The sequence below is a fragment of the Poecilia formosa genome, unplaced genomic scaffold (genome assembly GCF_000485575.1).
Source record: "Poecilia formosa unplaced genomic scaffold, Poecilia_formosa-5.1.2 Scaffold637, whole genome shotgun sequence".
In the NCBI taxonomy this organism is placed as follows: domain Eukaryota; kingdom Metazoa; phylum Chordata; class Actinopteri; order Cyprinodontiformes; family Poeciliidae; genus Poecilia; species Poecilia formosa.
In genome coordinates, this window is record NW_006800576.1 from 126,269 (window position 1) to 143,962 (window position 17,694).

General features: G+C 38.9%; 1 protein-coding gene across 5 annotated transcripts in view; it reads right to left on the reverse strand.

The window, feature by feature from the left end:
• agap2 (ArfGAP with GTPase domain, ankyrin repeat and PH domain 2) overlaps positions 1-17,694 on the reverse strand; it is a 29,959-nt gene that overhangs the window by 7,313 nt on the left and 4,952 nt on the right. For 2 of the 5 annotated variants that reach the window (XM_007541856.2, XM_016665931.1), the window contains exons 2-10: positions 6,612-6,670; positions 3,856-3,943; positions 3,667-3,752; positions 2,996-3,131; positions 2,408-2,542; positions 2,214-2,332; positions 1,014-1,154; positions 825-899; positions 106-210 (exon numbers count right to left, since the gene is read on the reverse strand). In XM_007541856.2, coding sequence (XP_007541918.1) covers positions 106-210; positions 825-899; positions 1,014-1,154; positions 2,214-2,332; positions 2,408-2,542; positions 2,996-3,131; positions 3,667-3,752; positions 3,856-3,943; positions 6,612-6,670 — 944 coding nt within the window. Of the gene's footprint in view, positions 1-105; positions 211-824; positions 900-1,013; positions 1,155-2,213; positions 2,333-2,407; positions 2,543-2,995; positions 3,132-3,666; positions 3,753-3,855; positions 3,944-6,611; positions 6,671-12,490; positions 14,849-17,694 lie in introns of those variants that run through there. The other 3 variants (XM_007541854.2, XM_007541853.2, XM_007541855.2) reach the window with 3 other exon arrangements.

Below are 17,694 nucleotides of genomic sequence, written 5' to 3' on the forward strand. Positions count from 1 at the left end.
TCTAACGTGTCGTTGCGACTGTAAATCTGCAGATAAGCGCTCTCCAGAGGCGGCTGCGGATGCTTTACGGCTATATCGATCAGGGCTGGACGCTGTTTTTCTTACACTGGAGCTGGAGTGATAAGACAGCGTGCCATTGTTGGACAGGGTGACGTATTTCTTCTTCCACTCCTTATTCAGAGAGTTGCCACTCCTCTTGAACAGGATGCCCTGATGAAAACAGACAATTGCAGATTTAGCATGACACACAGTCTGGCTAAATTTAGCCAGTGCCTTCAAAGCAGCCCAGAGCTCCTGTATTAATAGAAACACGCTGGGGAAAGGTTAGGAAAGATGAAACTGAAAGCTGGGATATGTTGTTTAGTTTCTCTGAGTTCTGTATTTTTGTTTGTAAAGAAGACAGCCACAACTAGTTATCGATTAATCAATAATTCTGATGTATAATCATCAGAATAATCGATTAATTGACAATTCTCAATTAATCGGATTAAAAAACTGCCTCACTGCAGATTTTTCATTTAAGTTTTTCATGTAGAATATTAGGAATACATTAACAAATACAAATAAAACAATAAATCCTTTTGAAGATAAGAAAATAAAAATTGTATTGACTAAAATGTAATAACAGCATTCCTACTGTGTCCACTTGATCATTTAAGGATACATCTGCAGGGGTGTTAGGTACAAAATATTCACAAACAAAAAAATGAATCGCTCATTTAAAAAACATCAATTAATCACGTTTAATCATTTCAGCCCTATGATCGATTAATCACAATTAATACAATTAATCGTTTCAGCGTGAGCAAAAAAACAACACAAACCTGTTTGAGCGGGACGCCTCGCACACCGCTCTGATCCCCCTTTGAGTCACCAGCTTTCTTGTCCGTGTCCCGGTTCTGAAACAAATCCCATAGAAAGTATTTTTAATCCCTGTAGAGATGAACGACAGGGGAGCCGGATGGAAATGAGAGTGAAATGACAGGAGAGGGAACGTTTGGCGGGGGACTGACCTTAAACAGGGAAGGTCGCCTGGGGATGGTCTTCAGACGCGAGCTCCCGCCCGCCTCCACCTGAGCTGCCCTCAGGTCTCTGTGACCCACCACAGGGGTGGAGGGGAGGGAGCAGGCGTAGCTGCTGGGGCCATTACTGGCCTGAGAGGGGAGGGGGGGAATCCAGAGGTCACAGGGCCAAGATGGGAATGGAGATGACAAGGAGGAGATGGAGAGAGTGAGGATGACGTGAGTGAGTGATGAGGTGATAAAATGTTTCTGAGGTGGAGTAAAATTAGACTTTAAAGACTTGATTTATATTTAAAATCTAGTTACCCAGGCAGATTATTTAACACATAACAATACATTTTTCCCATGTTATAAGTGACATAATCTGAAATTGGAACTTGTACTTTTTTAACAATACTGAGGATTTATTGATTTACAACAAGCTTCTTTATCTTGCTGAAATTTTATTTGCAATTTATTTTGTCTCATTTCTAGTGTACCAAGATATTTGCACTAGAAACTAGGGTAAAAATAAATTTTTGCAGCCATTAAAAATATATTGCCATGTATTACATTTCATAAATTTTAGATTTTTAGGTTATTCAAAGTGATTTAATAAAATTAAGGATGCTGCTTTATTTATCAAGTGATATTGATTAATAATTCAGTATAGCATTTATTCATAGCATAAAATATGTATTGAAAAATATGACAGCATAATGTATTACAATATATTTAATAATATATAGGGACTTGCACTTTTCACATATTAAAATATATTACAATATATATTTACACAGGCATGCTTTATTATATTAAATAATATTCTAATGAAATATATTTGTTAATGTATTGTAATATGAATCTGTCAATGCTAGATTGTAGCATATTACCCAATATATTGGGTATATATTCTGATAGATTAATGTGTCAATTCCCTGTGTATTATATGGTATATTTGTCAATATATTTTAACATATAGGATAACATCTCAGCTTTAAAGCTCCAAGTGACACTGAAATTAAATAAACTCTGTTTTATTGCTTTTGATGTAGTAAAATTACTTTAGCTGGTATGCTAGCAGCTAGCGCTAGCAAGTGCGCTAACTCTCATGCTAGCACACTCGTTACGTCACCATATCGTGTAGCGATACGGTGACGTAACAGGGTGACGATAACGTGATGATAACGTCAGAAACCGCCTTGGTGGCACCTGTCCGGGTAGAGACGCTGATCCAGGTGTGGATCCTCCGGAGTGACTCGGCGAGTTGGGAAGAGATTTACACGCCAGCAGCGCCGCCTGTTTCTTCTGCGCTACGATCTTCTGGGCGGCTGAAAACCACACAGAGCTCCGGTTAAAACGTTTCGTCTCTGATTAAGATGGAGGTCAGGATGAAATGAGCTCACCTTCTGAGAAGACCCGGTCTACGTTGAACCCGTAGGTGGCGCAGGTCTCATAAAACAGCGAGTGTTTCACGTCGATGCACAGCTGCCGGGCGCGCTGGTCCTCGATCACTCGGGGGTTGGTGCTGCTTATTTTATCTGATCAATCCAGGATAACAGGACGGCATTAATATATCTTTATTATGTAACAATATTTGGTGACGATGACAAACAAAAGGTTTTTCCAAAATGACAAATGAATACTGGAAAATTATAACAATATGGCATAAATGATTTATGAATTATGTATGTTATTTTGGTCAAAATTATTAAAAATATTTAAATTATAATATTTCACACTTTTTCTAGTTTTAGCTCAATTATGGTATTGAAAAAATAGATTACTATGAGGATGGCTGGATCAATGGATGGATGAATGGATTGGGAATTTACTCTTTCAGCTTTAACATCACCTATCCAATCCAGTCTTTCCAACTAAATAACAGTTTATTAATTCAAAAGTTTATTTTTCCCATGTTCATCTGTTTTGGTGAGTTAAATCAAGTTTAATCCCAGGATGAGTAAATTCCACTGTGTAATCTGTGAGTTTACCTTGGGTTCCCACCACGATGACGGGGATGTCTGAGCGGTGAGCACTGAGCTGGCTGTAGAGCTGGTAAAGCTCCTGGAAACTGGCTTCGTTCTCCAGACTGAAGACCATGATGACCGCATCGACCCAGCTGCAGAACTGGAAAACAAAACAAAACGTTAGCTCCAAGCTATCCTGGTAAAAACCAAACATTAGCTCCGAGCTAGCCTGGTAAAAACCCATCACATCGTTCAAGGATTTGGACTGTGTTGAAGATTTAAATGTTACCCAATCACTACATATGTAACACACCAGTTTGACACTACAAAGCTTTCTTCAAATTGCCTGGTCGTAAACAACCATCATCTACTGCAAAGAAAGACATGCTGAGCCCAACAATTTGGCTGCTAATGTTGGTATTTGTAAGCAAACTGAACTGCTTCATTCCCTCTGCTGCCATTGCTGCAACTACAGGCAGACTTCAATTTTAAAGTAGTGCAGAAAAGCAACATAACCGTTCCCAACTTCTCTTTCTGTTTGCTGATTGGTCCAGTTGAAATTCTACCAGAGTAATCCAAGTCAATGGGAGAAAATGCAGACCTAACAGTGAAGCAGGATTAGAGTTGAGAGGAACTGTGTAGCTCCAAACAGATGATTCAGGTGTTACAGGCCTACATGTTTACATAAAACACACCTGTGCGTCAGGAGCTCCAGCTTCCTCCCGGATCAGCAATAGGTGACTCTGACTGTCCACCAGAACTTCTTTTTTATACCTTCCACCTGTCAGGAACAACAAGAGCAACGGGAAGGCAATTTAACAGGCCACTGAGCTGCAAAACAGCCAATCAGGTAATATTTTAATTTAAAACAAAACCGTTTCTACCATCAGGCTTCTCAATCGCAGCATAACTGCCTGTGATGTATTTGTTCACCAGCGCCGACTTTCCACTTTTCAAGCTGCCTAGAATGCCCTGAGAGAAAAAGGAAGGAAATACATTAAAAGAAGTAGAAGTTATTCATGGTCAGTGATGGAGAACATCTCAAACCAAATTGTCAGAATTAATTAAAACTTTAATGCAGACTTTCAGTTCCTTTCTCACTTGCTGATTTCGTCTGACTGAATTTGTAACTGTGACAACACTGGGTAAACAATGTTCTTTACAGTCTAACACCAAAACTATCGCTACTAAATAAGATTAGGGCTGTAACGATTAATCATGAAGAAATTGTCATCTAAAGTAGTAATCAATTAATTGTTAACTGGAGTAAGAAAATCTCCTGTTAAGCACATTTCTGCTGTCCATTTATGGATTCAAAAGGTAGTATTTTTAGCAACAGATGCATCCTTTGCAACAAATGACCAAGTGCTCATTATTGGAATGCTACATTATTGCATTTTAGGACATACAATTGTTTTCTTATTAAAAAAAAAGTAATTCAACTATTTGCTTATTTGCATATTTTAATGTTTCAGATATTATGTATAGAAAGGCTAAATGAAAAATCTGCAAAATATGGCAATTTTTAAAATCCGATTAATCATCATAATAATCGATTAATCACTATAGTAATCTATGGAATAATTGATTACTAAAATAATTGGTAGCTGCAGGCCTAGTGAGCTCAAACAATGAGAGCATAATAGAGAACTGTGGACCATCTGAATGCGGTTTTTACTGTCAGACAATTAGATAAAACAAAGCATTTTTCGTTTATTAATCGAATGTTTTGCTTTTATTGTAATAGAGAACAAGATCACAGACATCCAGTGACTTGGTCAAAAGCAGACCTGGTTGCAGTCTTTCATCAAACTGGGCTAAAAACAAAAAAATTCAGAGTAAAGAGCGACCCAAATCAGATTCTTGTCACGAAGACAACTGAAAATCCTCTTTTGTCCTGACGAAGCAATAGAAAACAATTGATTCCCCAAAATTTAAATACAATTGAGTAAAACTTTTGCTATAATTAACAAATATATAATTTTCAATTTATGAAAATGTCTTTTGTCATTTTCATAAATTGAAAATGACAATTTTCAATTGTCATTCAGTTAAAATGTGTCAAAGGTTTGGACATGGCTGATCTTGGAGATTGCAAAGTAAGGCTGTAGAAGGAGTTAGCAGCAACAATTAGACCACCAGAGAATTTTTCTTACTAATTATCTCTTAACGTGGTATTTTAGTCCCTGCAGAGTACATGTTCTTAAATTAAATGTTGGATTTCTCTTTCAGTGGGAGATTATGCTACTTTAATTAAAGAAAATTATATTTTAAGGTTCTCTTTTACATCTATATAACTAATAATTTGTGTCTGTACTTGCACAAATGATCTCAGAAAGCATTAGCTCATTGTATTGTTTGCCATATTTTTAATAAAAATATGGCTTTTGTAACTGCTGAAGTCAACATGTGAAAAGATGTTGATTTTGATTTTTTCTGCTCAATTTATCACCAGCCTAGAGTAAATCTGGTGATTATTTTTGGGATTAATTGATTAATAAATGAATAGTAAAAGGTGGTTAATATGAGATTTTATTAACCAGGTGAAGCTAAAACAGCCACTTGATGAGTTTTAGGTAGAAAATATTTACGGACAAAGTTTTTTGTTTTATCTTTAATGCAAAATGTAGATATTTTTGTACAGTTTTGGCTTAATTACTGCTCTGAGCGTGTTGTTCTTTCAGTCTGTCCTAATAACAGTTAATTAGTTACTCAATTAGTTGACGATTATTTCAATAATTGATTCATTACGGTTAATCCGATTAATTGTTTTACCAATACAAACAGGCAAAACTCTTTCTATGTTTAGGATGTAAAATGATTTGCAAATATGGACTTTGAATTATCTTGTGATATTTTGTGGTAACTTAAATATTATGATAAAAAACTATTATATATTTATGTCAGGTAACTGTATGGCTGTGACTGCATGGCAGAGCATTCAGTGTCTCCAGCACAAATATTCTTGAAAAATATTCCCACTTGAAAAAGGTTTCTTCTGTTACTTAAAAATGTATATATTTTCCCACTAATCTGCACACAGTAACTGCATCTAATCATATTTTTGAATTTACAGATATTTATTGGTGTTTTTCTGAAACCAATGGTGAATAAAAAAGCAAAATTAACATTTTGGATTGTACAGTTAATTCTATTTTTATCACTAATAACTGAAATGTATCATAAAAATAAATCAAAATCGAACATTTTCACAATAAATGATAAATGATATGATGAATACCTACACCTATCCCTCCCTAAAAAAGAGTTTGACAACTTTATATGTCTAATTAAAATATGACATGCTTGGTTTATTATAAACGTGATTTTAATTTGTAAAATTATGACATATTTTAGGGACTTCTAACTTGACAAATCAAAAAGTTAAAAATAGAAAAACTGGTTCATGTTTAAATGGATTTACTGGGATGAAAGGCATCATTTTCCCAGAGAGCAACTGCTGCAACTCAGCAGAAAACCAAACATTAGCTACTGTAATATGTTTCCTGTTATGCTGAACTGTGCAAAAAAAAGACGAAAAAAAAAGAAAGAAACAGTTTCTCTACAGTTTTATTACTCAGAATCGGTTTTTACTGTGAGCTGAATGTGTGATCCATCAGTTGCAGTGATGGAAACTCACCACTCTCAGCTCCGGGATGGATCGGCTCAGCATCCACTCCTGACTGTTGGCGATATTTACTAAAAAGACAGGCAGAGACAAATGTTCAGCGAGCTGCAGACACAGGGAGGGGATTCATCATGTTGATTATACACAGAGAGGAGGGCAGCCATCTTAACTGCCTGTTGGAAGGGGTGATAAATCACACATCTGCAATATGAGTTGCACGGGTGGTCCTGCAGGTCACAGTTATGAATATAACCTTTAATTCACAGCGGGGAAACCAGTAAGCTGCAACCATGCTGCTCTTTATCAACTTATCTGTCCTTTATTTAAAGCATGGGAAAAGCAGTGTGCTGCTTGAAACCAGATGGTTTGATTCGTCTGCTGCTCAAAGATGTCTTAGCTTTTCACACTGTCTCCTTCCTCAAAGTAGAAAATGGAGCTAAAATTGATCGTTGTAGCGATGCCCTAATAGGAATAACAATGAGTCACTGCAAACTGGGCCGGCAGAAGTGAAAGACTATAGAAAGTCTTTGAAATGTACTTCCCCACTTCAGAAAAATTATCTGCTAAGGCCGGAAGGTCCCTCTGCTGCCTGAAAGATAAGACGGATTTAAATGCAGCTAATGCTATATCATTGGTTAAGTAAAACTTTTAGATGTGTCTCAGCTTCAGCATGGTTGAGTCAAATAATGACATGATTAGCAGGACTCTGGAGAACTTGGCAGCTGATATTCTGAGAAACTCGGTTGGATTAGGGATCAGAATAGCTATGTTTGTTACATTTTCACCTATCGTGTTCACTTTCACTCTGCTCTGTAAACCAACCACTTTGAGAAACCTGTTCCCCTCCTTGCCTGTGGTGGCGCTGCACCAAGAACCACTGAAGGAAACGACACAAAGACCTCCGTAGAGTACTGAGCACAACGTCTTTCTTTACAAATGCAAACTAAAACGGAGTGGTGTCAGATTTTACCAGTTGTAGGATTTCGTTTTTGCCTCTGGCATAAGACTACGAGCCATTTTTCCTGCTAGCGCTGGATTGATTGTTTTGGTTGCATTTACCCAGAATACCCTGTTCTATAGCTCACTTCCTACTTTTGAAGTGGTCTCTGGTCTGATTGGCGTTCATATGCATTCGAACCATACCAGAGTTCTCTGCAAGCAAACCGAGACCAAGGGTTGCATTTACACCAAGCCTGTTTAGTTTGTTTGAAGAGAAAGTACCAAAAGCAGCAAGCGGGCTACAGAGCAGGGCATTCTGGGTAAATATAACATACATTTCTACTAGAAGGAAGTTGGGCTCTTGTCTTCTTCTGTGGGTTTTGTATCGTTTCCTTCAGTGGTTCTTGGTGTAGCGCCCCCCACAGGCGAATGGTAAGAACGTTTTATAAATGGTGGGGTTCATTTGAAAGTGAAAATGTAACAAATGTTGTAATTTTGGACCCAATCGAGACGAGCCTACCGGACAATCAGGTGTGAAAATACTCTAGGTTTGTTGAATCCAAATTCTTCAAGTTAACTCCCAAAAAAAGGCAACAGTCACAAAGATCTAGGAAACTTTCTCAATCCAAGAAAAATTGACTTTTTATAATTTCTAACTGATAGTAAAGAGAGTAACAGATAGAAGGTGTGGCTGTTTGTGTCTTTCAAATACAAACTAAATCTGTGGCAGACGAATCCATGGTGAAAGTGGGCTTTCATGCGAGCTGCTGCTGCAGTCTGACTCTTTCCACACACAAAAAGGGCAATTCCTACCACACAAAACACACACAGGCACACACACTGACAGTCTGTCTCATTGTGTCTTTCTGACTGAAAGCCCTTTTTATGGCCTGGTGCTGGAGCCAGAAGTGATTAGACAGTGAAGTTCTTCAGCTGCTTTGCTGCGCACATTTCCACAGAATCCCAATTACCTCCACTTCAACCATCCAGTTTATGTGTGAACACTCAAATATTCAACTTTATTCTGTTTCTCTTAAACCTTAAAACCTTCCCCTCTATCTCAAATATACTACATCCTCTTTCACATCTCGTCTTCCTCCTCTCCATCAGGCGTTGCTGCCTTTGTAACAGCAGCAATACTACTGTAATATGGCAGGCCGATTTAACATAAAATCAGTTTCGCCACACCAGATTTCTTTAATTACAATTTGATTTCACAAAATACCTAATTACATTGTGACTAGTAAATGACGTCAGATTATCATTAATTTGTATGGAAGATTTCAGTATATTCAGTATATCTACGATGAATTACCATCAGAAACACACATGTCAAATATCAACAATTGAATTATGACAGTTAAAGTACATTAAAGATATCTCACATTCTGTTCCGATTAGTCATAATTCTAATTAAAAATCTTGAATAACACCATAAATCAAGATACTTTAAATGTATTGTTAGATAGTTTTGGGTGGTGCAAACTAAGTTGCAGATATATTGAAAGCAAATAATGACGAGGCAAAGCTAAATAAGAAATATCTAGAACTATAAACTCCAAATAAAGTAGAGATATCTTTTATTAGATGGGTTTTCTTCTATTTGACACATCTTTAATTAAAGTGATGACTAGTCAGAAAGATTTTACTGATATCTTGTATTAGTATTTTGTTTAGCCAAAGCGATACATATTTACATGGCATTTTGAAAATTAAATAAAACTGAAAAATTCAAGATAAAAACCGACAAAAGATTTTTGAATATGCAGCAATGTCAAATTGGGGATTCTTTGTAGATTTCAGAAGCAGTCTTCATGTTCACAAAGTTTGTGTTCTCCGATATTGCACAGCACAAAATGCAAAATTTTAGTTGAGATATCTGGAAATGGAATTTTGACTAGTCATAATTGCATTTGCAATATCTTAAATTATAATTATGGATGTTTGACTCTTCAAATGACAAATTCTGATCACGTCATTTAAAATATCTTCTTGAAATGAATTTTCAGGTCAAAATGTAATTGAAGATATTTTGAATTGTTATCCTTACTAGTCAGAATGTAAATGCAGATATCTTAAATTACCATGAACAGTCAAAAATGAATTTATAGATATCTAGAATGTAGAATGTCTTATTGTAATGTTCCTACCAGTCATATTTTTGAAACTCTGTGTTTCAAAAATATATGAGTCTGTTGAATAAACCAGCCAGTCATCCTCGGATAGTCAGTGGAAAGCGATTTTATGTTGAAAAGGATTGCCATACACTTTTTAATTAACAGTCTGACTAGTCAGAATGACTTTAGGACATCTACAATTAGGAAAAACGTCACAGATTTACGTAGCATTTTAAAATTTCAATGAAACAAACAAAAAATTATTTTTTGGGAAAAACGATTTTATGTTACAACGGCTTGCCACTGAAGCCCGGGTCTGACGGTTGCCATGGCAACACTTCCTCCTGCTCCTGAGCGTGTGCGTGCATGTGTATGCCGTGCATACAGAGGCTAGTTTATGTGCGCGCGCGTGTGAAATGGCGTGAATACACAATGAGTAAACGAATAAAAATAAAAAAGGCGCGCTCTGTTGGATGTAGCAAATCTTTAAATCTATTTTTATTCAAATCCCTGAATCGCTGCACATGTTTCCCCCCCAGTGAATTTAAATAAAACCAGACTGAAACAAAGAGAGAGAGAGATAGAGAGAAAGCAAGAGATGGAGAGAAAATGAATCTCCAGCTGCAGAAGGTGCGGTGGGTGGAAAATATCAAAGACGGGATTAAAAATGTTCCCGATCGGTTGTGGCGCCAAACAGATACTCCGGTGACATTATGAGATTTAAACCCACACTGGAAGAAAACAAGGTGCACCAGTGTGTGGGGTGTCAGTGTCAGTGTGTGTGAAGGCTGATTACCCCTGCAGCCATGTGAAATCTGCCCCCGCTCTGAGGGGAATTAGATTAAGACGACTCTTTTGGCAATCATCGCACCAAACGGTAGTTTTTGTTTCCTGTATCACTCGGGAACCAGATGCACATGGCGGCAGGAAAATGTTCCCAAGCCACGTGACTTTATTACAGCCTGTGAGAGGTTTCTCTCTAAAAAAGATCAACCCCACCCAATTCCAGCCTGACTCATTTCAAATGGATGCCTCTGCACGGAGGAAGAGGACATGTTCAGAAAAAATCCTGCAGAAAAGACGCTAAGGGAAGATCATGAGCTGCAGAGTGGCGTAGGGCTGGGCGATAAATCGATTTTTCTTTTAATCAATTGGTCGAATTTTTGGGTTTCTGAAGATCTAGTCTTTGGAAAACTTGGATGTTTTTAAACTAATTTGCTGTTTGGGTTTCCGTGGTTTGGAGTGATGCACACGCCTAAGGCCGCCATCTTGTTTAATCAAAATCAAAACTTAGACTTTTCATTCGGGAATATATGGATTAGACTAATCATTATTTTATTTTATTTTATTTACAAAAATACAGACTTATGACAGTAAAATACACAAGAATGAAGTTGAATAAAGTCGTAATTTTAATCTGTCACAAAAAATAGCAAAGAAATTAATTATACAAGATTGTTTCTCATTAAAACAATCTTTTTCTCATAATTCTTTTGATAAAATTGTGTCTTTATTCAGCTAATATTATGACTATACTCTAGTTATGTCCTTTAATGTAAAACTCTCAGAAGGGACGACTGAAATAAATAAAAAGCTACTAAAAAAAACATTAATTCCTAGCAAAAAGTCATATTCCAAGAATACAGTGGTAGTAGCACAATAATAAAGTCATACAACAATAATACGTGAATAAAGTGTTAATATTACCAGGATACAGTTGTATTTCCAGGAGCTTTAAATAATAATTTTATAAGAACTCATGAAAAATAGCAAAACTTAAATAAGGAATGTTGAGCGTTTTGTTAAAATTATGAGAAAAAAGTTGTTTTAATAAAAAAGCTTGGTAATGATATCTAATGCAACCAGCGTCTTTCTTCAAAATAGATTCAGCTGTTTGCTCAACCGTTTCAAAGTCCTGCTGCTGAAAATAAATTGACCATGTTGAAATTTTAAATATTTCCTAATCTGTAAAACTGATACAAATGCATAACTTAAGCCTTTCTAGTGAATTTTTGACTCATTCTGCTAATATTATGACAATTTTCTCAAAATTTAAATATTTCCTGTCATTTGTAATTCCATTTTTAGAAATTAAGCATAGAAAACAACTATTAAAATTGGATCTGAAAAAAAAAAAATCAGAAGATTTTTTTTAAGCCACATTGCCCAGCCTTAGCTGCAACTTCTTAGCTAGGGCTGGGTGACTATCGCTTGAAAATAAAATCAGTATTTTCTGGTAAAATTGTGTCGTTTTCTACTAATATGATAATTTTTTCCTAAGTTAACAAAAATTCTCATAGCCTGGCCCTAATTCTCCATCGTTTAGTCCAGAGAAAAGATGGCAGAAATAAAAGCCAATTTCTGAAAATATTTTTCTGTCATTTGTTATTTCCATTTTAGAAAAAAAATGAAAATCAAATCTGGTATGAAAAAAACCCAACAAAAATTTTGATTTTATGTCTAAGCCAGATCTCCCATAGCAATAATAATTGATTAATTTTATCTATAACTACTTTATAACTTAAGATGACGCTACTGTATTGTAGCCACAGCTGCCCTTGGGGAAAAAAAGGGTCCCATGTTTTGTTTGCTAGGTCTGGGCGATATGACTTAAAAATAAAATCTCCGATTAATCGATTTTCCACTTTCTTTTCTATAAAACATAAAGTAACTTTGTACTTGTACAATTAGGGTCAGGCTACAATACTTTTTTTAAAATCTAATCTTGAGAATATAGTCATATTAACAAAAACAAGATCAATTTTAACCAAAAACTAAAAAGTGATTTAATTTTAAGCCATATCGCCCAACCCTACAGTGTTTGTGACCTCCTACCTTCCTCCTCGCTGGAATCTCTCTGTATGTAGACAGGAGGAGCTGCGGATGTTGGCCCTGCCGCCCCTGAGCTGCTCTTGGTGAAAATGCCACTGATGAATTTGAGCATCTTCCTGTCTTTAGCAGAGCCTCGCTGACCCTGCTGCGCCTGCTGGGTGTCCCTGACCAGCCCCAGGTCCTCAGAAAGGCTGTTCAGGTCGCTGTTGTCCAGCGTGCGGCTTTTACCCTTACGTGCCGGTTTGGGGACCTGGTTGGCCGGAGCAGGGAGGGAGGCCGAGCCCGTCTTCAGCCGGTCCTTCCTGGGGATGTCCCTCATCACCGCGGCCACACCACCTCCGATGTCCAGAGACATCCCAGTTTGAGACTCGTCCCGTAGGTCCCTCCAGGCTTCCGGTCGGCTTGCTTCGGCCCATGATGCCCTGCAGGGACCGGGCGACCGCGTCGTCACGCGGCAGTCCTTCCGGTCGAGGCTCTGGGCCGAGGTAGGGCTGCGTTCCCGACCCTCCCTGGAGTCGCGGCCTCGGGTGGTCACGCTGCTGTGGGACTTCAGCAGGCTCACGGGCCGCTGTCCCGCTGGCCGGATAGGGAAGCTGGTCCTTGTGGGAGTTCGGCTCGATTCGACCAGCTCGGTTGGCGGTGTTGTGATCAGTGATGGAGACCAGCATTGCATTGACTCAACGGTGTCTACAGACCTGGTCTGCTGGATCGTACCTCTCTCAGCAGGTAGGGGGATTGAGAGGTTGCGTGGTGGCTTTTCAGGGGCTTTACCTGCAGCATCTACGGTATCTCTCTGAGGACTACGAGGTTTTCTCTCTCCAGCTCCATTCTCAGCCAGGATCGGAGCCCCAATCTCTTCCCCTGGACTTCTTTCCTGGTCGGCCTCCGCCTCCTTCTCCTGGGTGCTTTTCTTGGCCTCCCCGCCATTCTCCTCCACAGCCTCTACCTTCACCAAGGTGAGGGAGATGAGGTAGGTGGTTCGTTGCTGCAGGGCGCCTCCTCCACTCATGGGGTCAGGCTTTGGTGGATCTCCAGTCAATGAATGAAACCGGACAGAAGACCATGAACAAGTTTGCCAGTTTGTTGAGGTATGAAGGATTCCCACGGCTCAGCGGAGACAAAAACCTCCTCGGAAGACTCAATTGCAGAGGAACGACTGGTTTCATCCATCCCTCAAATTCCTGCTTCAAAGTTTCTTGATTTCAGTCACAGATTTCTTTGCCGATTGTCACCCTTCTTCGACATTTGAGCAAAAACTCTATCAGCTTTCTGCCAGTGCAGCCCAAGCAGCTCTTTTGTTCCTGGAAACAGCCAATTAAAACCTATCACTGCAGATGCAAACCGCTACTCAGGCACTCGACTCGTCTTCATTATCATGCCCGATGAATCCTTCTTGATGGCAGTTGTTTACCCATTCTGGAGGGCTGTTCAGTCCGTGCAGCAATAAAAAAAACAACAACCTTGATTCAGATCAGAATAGCAAGTGCCCTGCAGTGTACGTCATCAATAACGAGAGGAAGAGCAGCTGTTAAGTGGACAGGTGAAAATTCATTAGCAGCATGGCACAGGACACCCGAACCGTGATCATCACCATGGGTGAGTCTTGCAGAGTGCGCCACCTCGCTGATGAGGAGGTGCCGCAGGGGATCCGGAGGAGAAGCCAGCAGGAGTCCGGGTGGATATGTGGAGATGTCCATCACGCTCCTGTCTCCGACTCCTGGAGCACCTCTGTCCTCCCAGCGCGTCGGGCGTTGTTGCTGAGCATGGCACCACGGAGGAGGCGGTGAGGCTGAGGCGAGTCACCGCTCCGAAGCCCTCCGACCGAAGCGCCGTCACTCGGGTTCAGCGGGTCCGGAGCACATCACCACCCTCCCTCCTCTGCGTTTCACCAGGAGTCTTCGGTGCCCCTCCCTCACCAAGCCCCTCCCCGATTCAATATGGAATCCATACAATGCAGAGAGATCCGTGTTTCTTCTTCTTCTTCTTCTTCTCTCCTTTCCCAACCACTAAGACCGTCCCTGCTTTTTTATTGCTCATCCCATCTCCATCTCCATCCCCTCCCCTTCGGCTGGTGGTAAACCAGCGGTGCACACACCCACCCACACACACGCGCGCACGCACACACAAAGTGGCTGAAAAAGCTGCTAAACGAGGCGACACTGCAGGAGGAAAGATCAGTGACAGGGAGAGGCAAGCAGGCAAGGTTAAACGGCAATGACAAACAGAAAGAGGCAGGAAACAAAGAGGAATGCTTTTTTCTCTCTCTCTGTGTGTGTGTGTGTGTGTGTTTCTTTCTTTGTGCATCACTGCTGCTGCTGTCTAGGTTTCATCACCATCCTTCATCGGTCTTCAGCTGCCTCTCCGTGTTTGTGTGAAAAAGTGTGTGGCTCCTCCTCAGTGGGAGGCTTGGCTTATTTGTTGCTAAGGTGTTACAATCTTCCTGGCTCTGGTGACACAATCATCCCCTCCTCCTCTTCCTCCTCTTCCTCCTCTGCCATCCTCTGTGTTGTAATTTCTCCCAGGGTATAAAAACGGTGTTTGTGTCTGTGAGTGAGTGTGCTGAATGAAAGAGATTTCCACTGAGTTTATTGATCTGTAGTCTATTGCCTACTAGTGTGTGTTCATTAGTCAAAGCGGGTGAGCTCTTGGCTCCCAGTGTGAGACATTGACAGCATGTTGGACATCAATATAAGACAGACACAATGCAAGCGTAATGAAAATATTCATTTTGCATACAGTAACTTGTAAAAATACTTATATGGTTTGAGATTCTTCATATTTTGTCACCCAACGTGAAGCCAGTGGGTCATTTTTGTCAAGTCGTGAAGGATAAAACTTATCCCACCAACACAGGACGTAAAATGTCCTTATGGTAACATATTTGTCCAACTAATTAAAGTCTTAAAATGGAAAAGGATGGAAAATATTGGGTACGATGCAAAGACTCTTCCTGCTAAAGTGGATGAGCTGTGACCTGTCAAATAAAAATAGGCAAAAGTGTTGTTCTTTATGCAAATCTGCTAGTGACTCAAAATATTTACAGCTTGAAAGTGCACCTTCAGGTTGTTTTACAAATTTATCTTAAAGTCAAAATCATATGAGAGTAATAACATGAGAATAAAGTCATAATATTATGAACATAAAGTCAAAATAATACAAAAATAGTCATAATAATACCAAGAAAAAGTCACAATAATACGAGTATAAAGTCGTAAGAATATAGTAATGATAATACAAGAATAAACTTGTAATAATACTGTAATAAAATATTGTATTGTCAGAATAAAGAAATTAATGACACATTTATTATCACATTAGTAATGTGATAATAAAGATGTAATAATATCAGAATAAAGGTGTAATAATACCAGAATAACATCGTAATAATATGAGAATATAGTCAATGCAATAATACCAAAATAAAGTTGTAAGAATATGAGTATAAAATAAACGAGACTAAAAATGTAATAATACTATAACAAAGTCATTATATTACCAGAATAAATATATATTAATGCAAGAATCAAGTTATAACAATACCTAAAAACAGTTGTAAAAGTACTAGAATAAAACCATAATAGTACCAGAATAAAGTTGACTTAATACTGGAATATTATGAGAATAAAGTAATAAAAAAATTAAAGTTGTGATAATTCCAGAATAAAGTTTCATGAGAACTCCAAGCAGTGTTACTCTGCATTAAAATGAAGAATGATGATCACCTTCTGAAGCTGCACTTTGCTATCAGTTTGACAAATAAGGAAGTACTTCCTCTTCTAAAACGCCAGCATTAAATTATCAGCAGCAGCAGCAGGACTTTGAAACGACTGAACAAACTGCTGAGTTTGTTTCAAAGAAAGAACAACAGAGACAGGAAAAGGTGATTAGATCTTCACAACTATTGAAGCTTTTCTCCCATTAAAATGACTTTTTTTGATAATTTTATTCTCTGATATGGCCCTACTCAGTTGTAGGCCATAACTTTACAAATTATTTATTTCTTTTAAAGAATAAAACTAGGAACTATATTCCTTCTACTGCACAATTATGCACTACTTTGCGTTCACATAAAATACTAATAAATCTTAAGGAAAATATGGGTTGTGGTAAGTTCAGGAGTTCTAAATAATGTGATTATATTCACCTTATTTTAATAGTTATTTGCTCAGGTTTGCACTACATTTTTAAGCCATCAGATCATGAAAAATTAACCAGTAGGTAGAAATTATGAAAATATATTTGACAGTAATTAAGCAGCAACTTTCAGATTATTTTAAAGGAGTAAATAAATATTCTGTAGGTTTTCTTTTGTAAACTACATCTTCAAAACCAATTATACAAGAGGAACTGCTGCAACACCAGACACACTGCAGAAAACACGATTACACACCGATCGCTTGAGTTATTACCGGCTGTAATTTCATGTTAATTACTCTCCGGGGGAGGGGAAAAAAGAAAAAGAAACTGTTTGATGTGAAATATTTCCTAACACACCAGTGCACAGCAGCCATCTCCTCATAATACAGGATGTGGCGGTCCACCTGCTCCGCCTGGTCCCACTCCCTGCCTCAGTCAGCGAGAGGGCATTAAATACTCACACTGAATACAAAAGAGCTCTGAAAAACCGCCTTTGGCTCAAGGGGAAGCTACGCATCCTCAGAGGAAACAGAGAGTAAACAGAGAGCTGAAGCTGTGTTTTCTAGCTGTACGTAAAACACAGTCTGAGCGAGATGCAGCGCATGCTGCAGGTTGCATTACTGCACTGTGAAATTCTCCTTATTGTGACACATCTATATGAATAACGCATGCACACGTCCAAACGACGCTGAATCCCCAACACACCATTTGCACGTTTGGGTGGGAGCTGTCAGATGGCCGGTGGCCAAGGGCAGTGGTCATGCTGGGTGATTTTTCATTTCTCCTTCACTGTGAGCTGCCATATTTCTCCACTCCATGCTGCAGTGAGCACCACACACACACACACGCACGCACGCACTCACAATCACTGCCACACACACACACACCCACGCATACACACACAAGCTCCTGTAAAGTATCACTCACTTTACCTTGTGACACCAAGACATAAAAGCTGATTTTCTGCTCCCTGCTTGTGGAGCCACTTTGTGCGGCTCCGTTGTCTCAGAGTAATTGTTTGCGTCAAGACAAAGTGAAGGAAAGCCAGCGTGACGGCTCGCAGAGCGTCA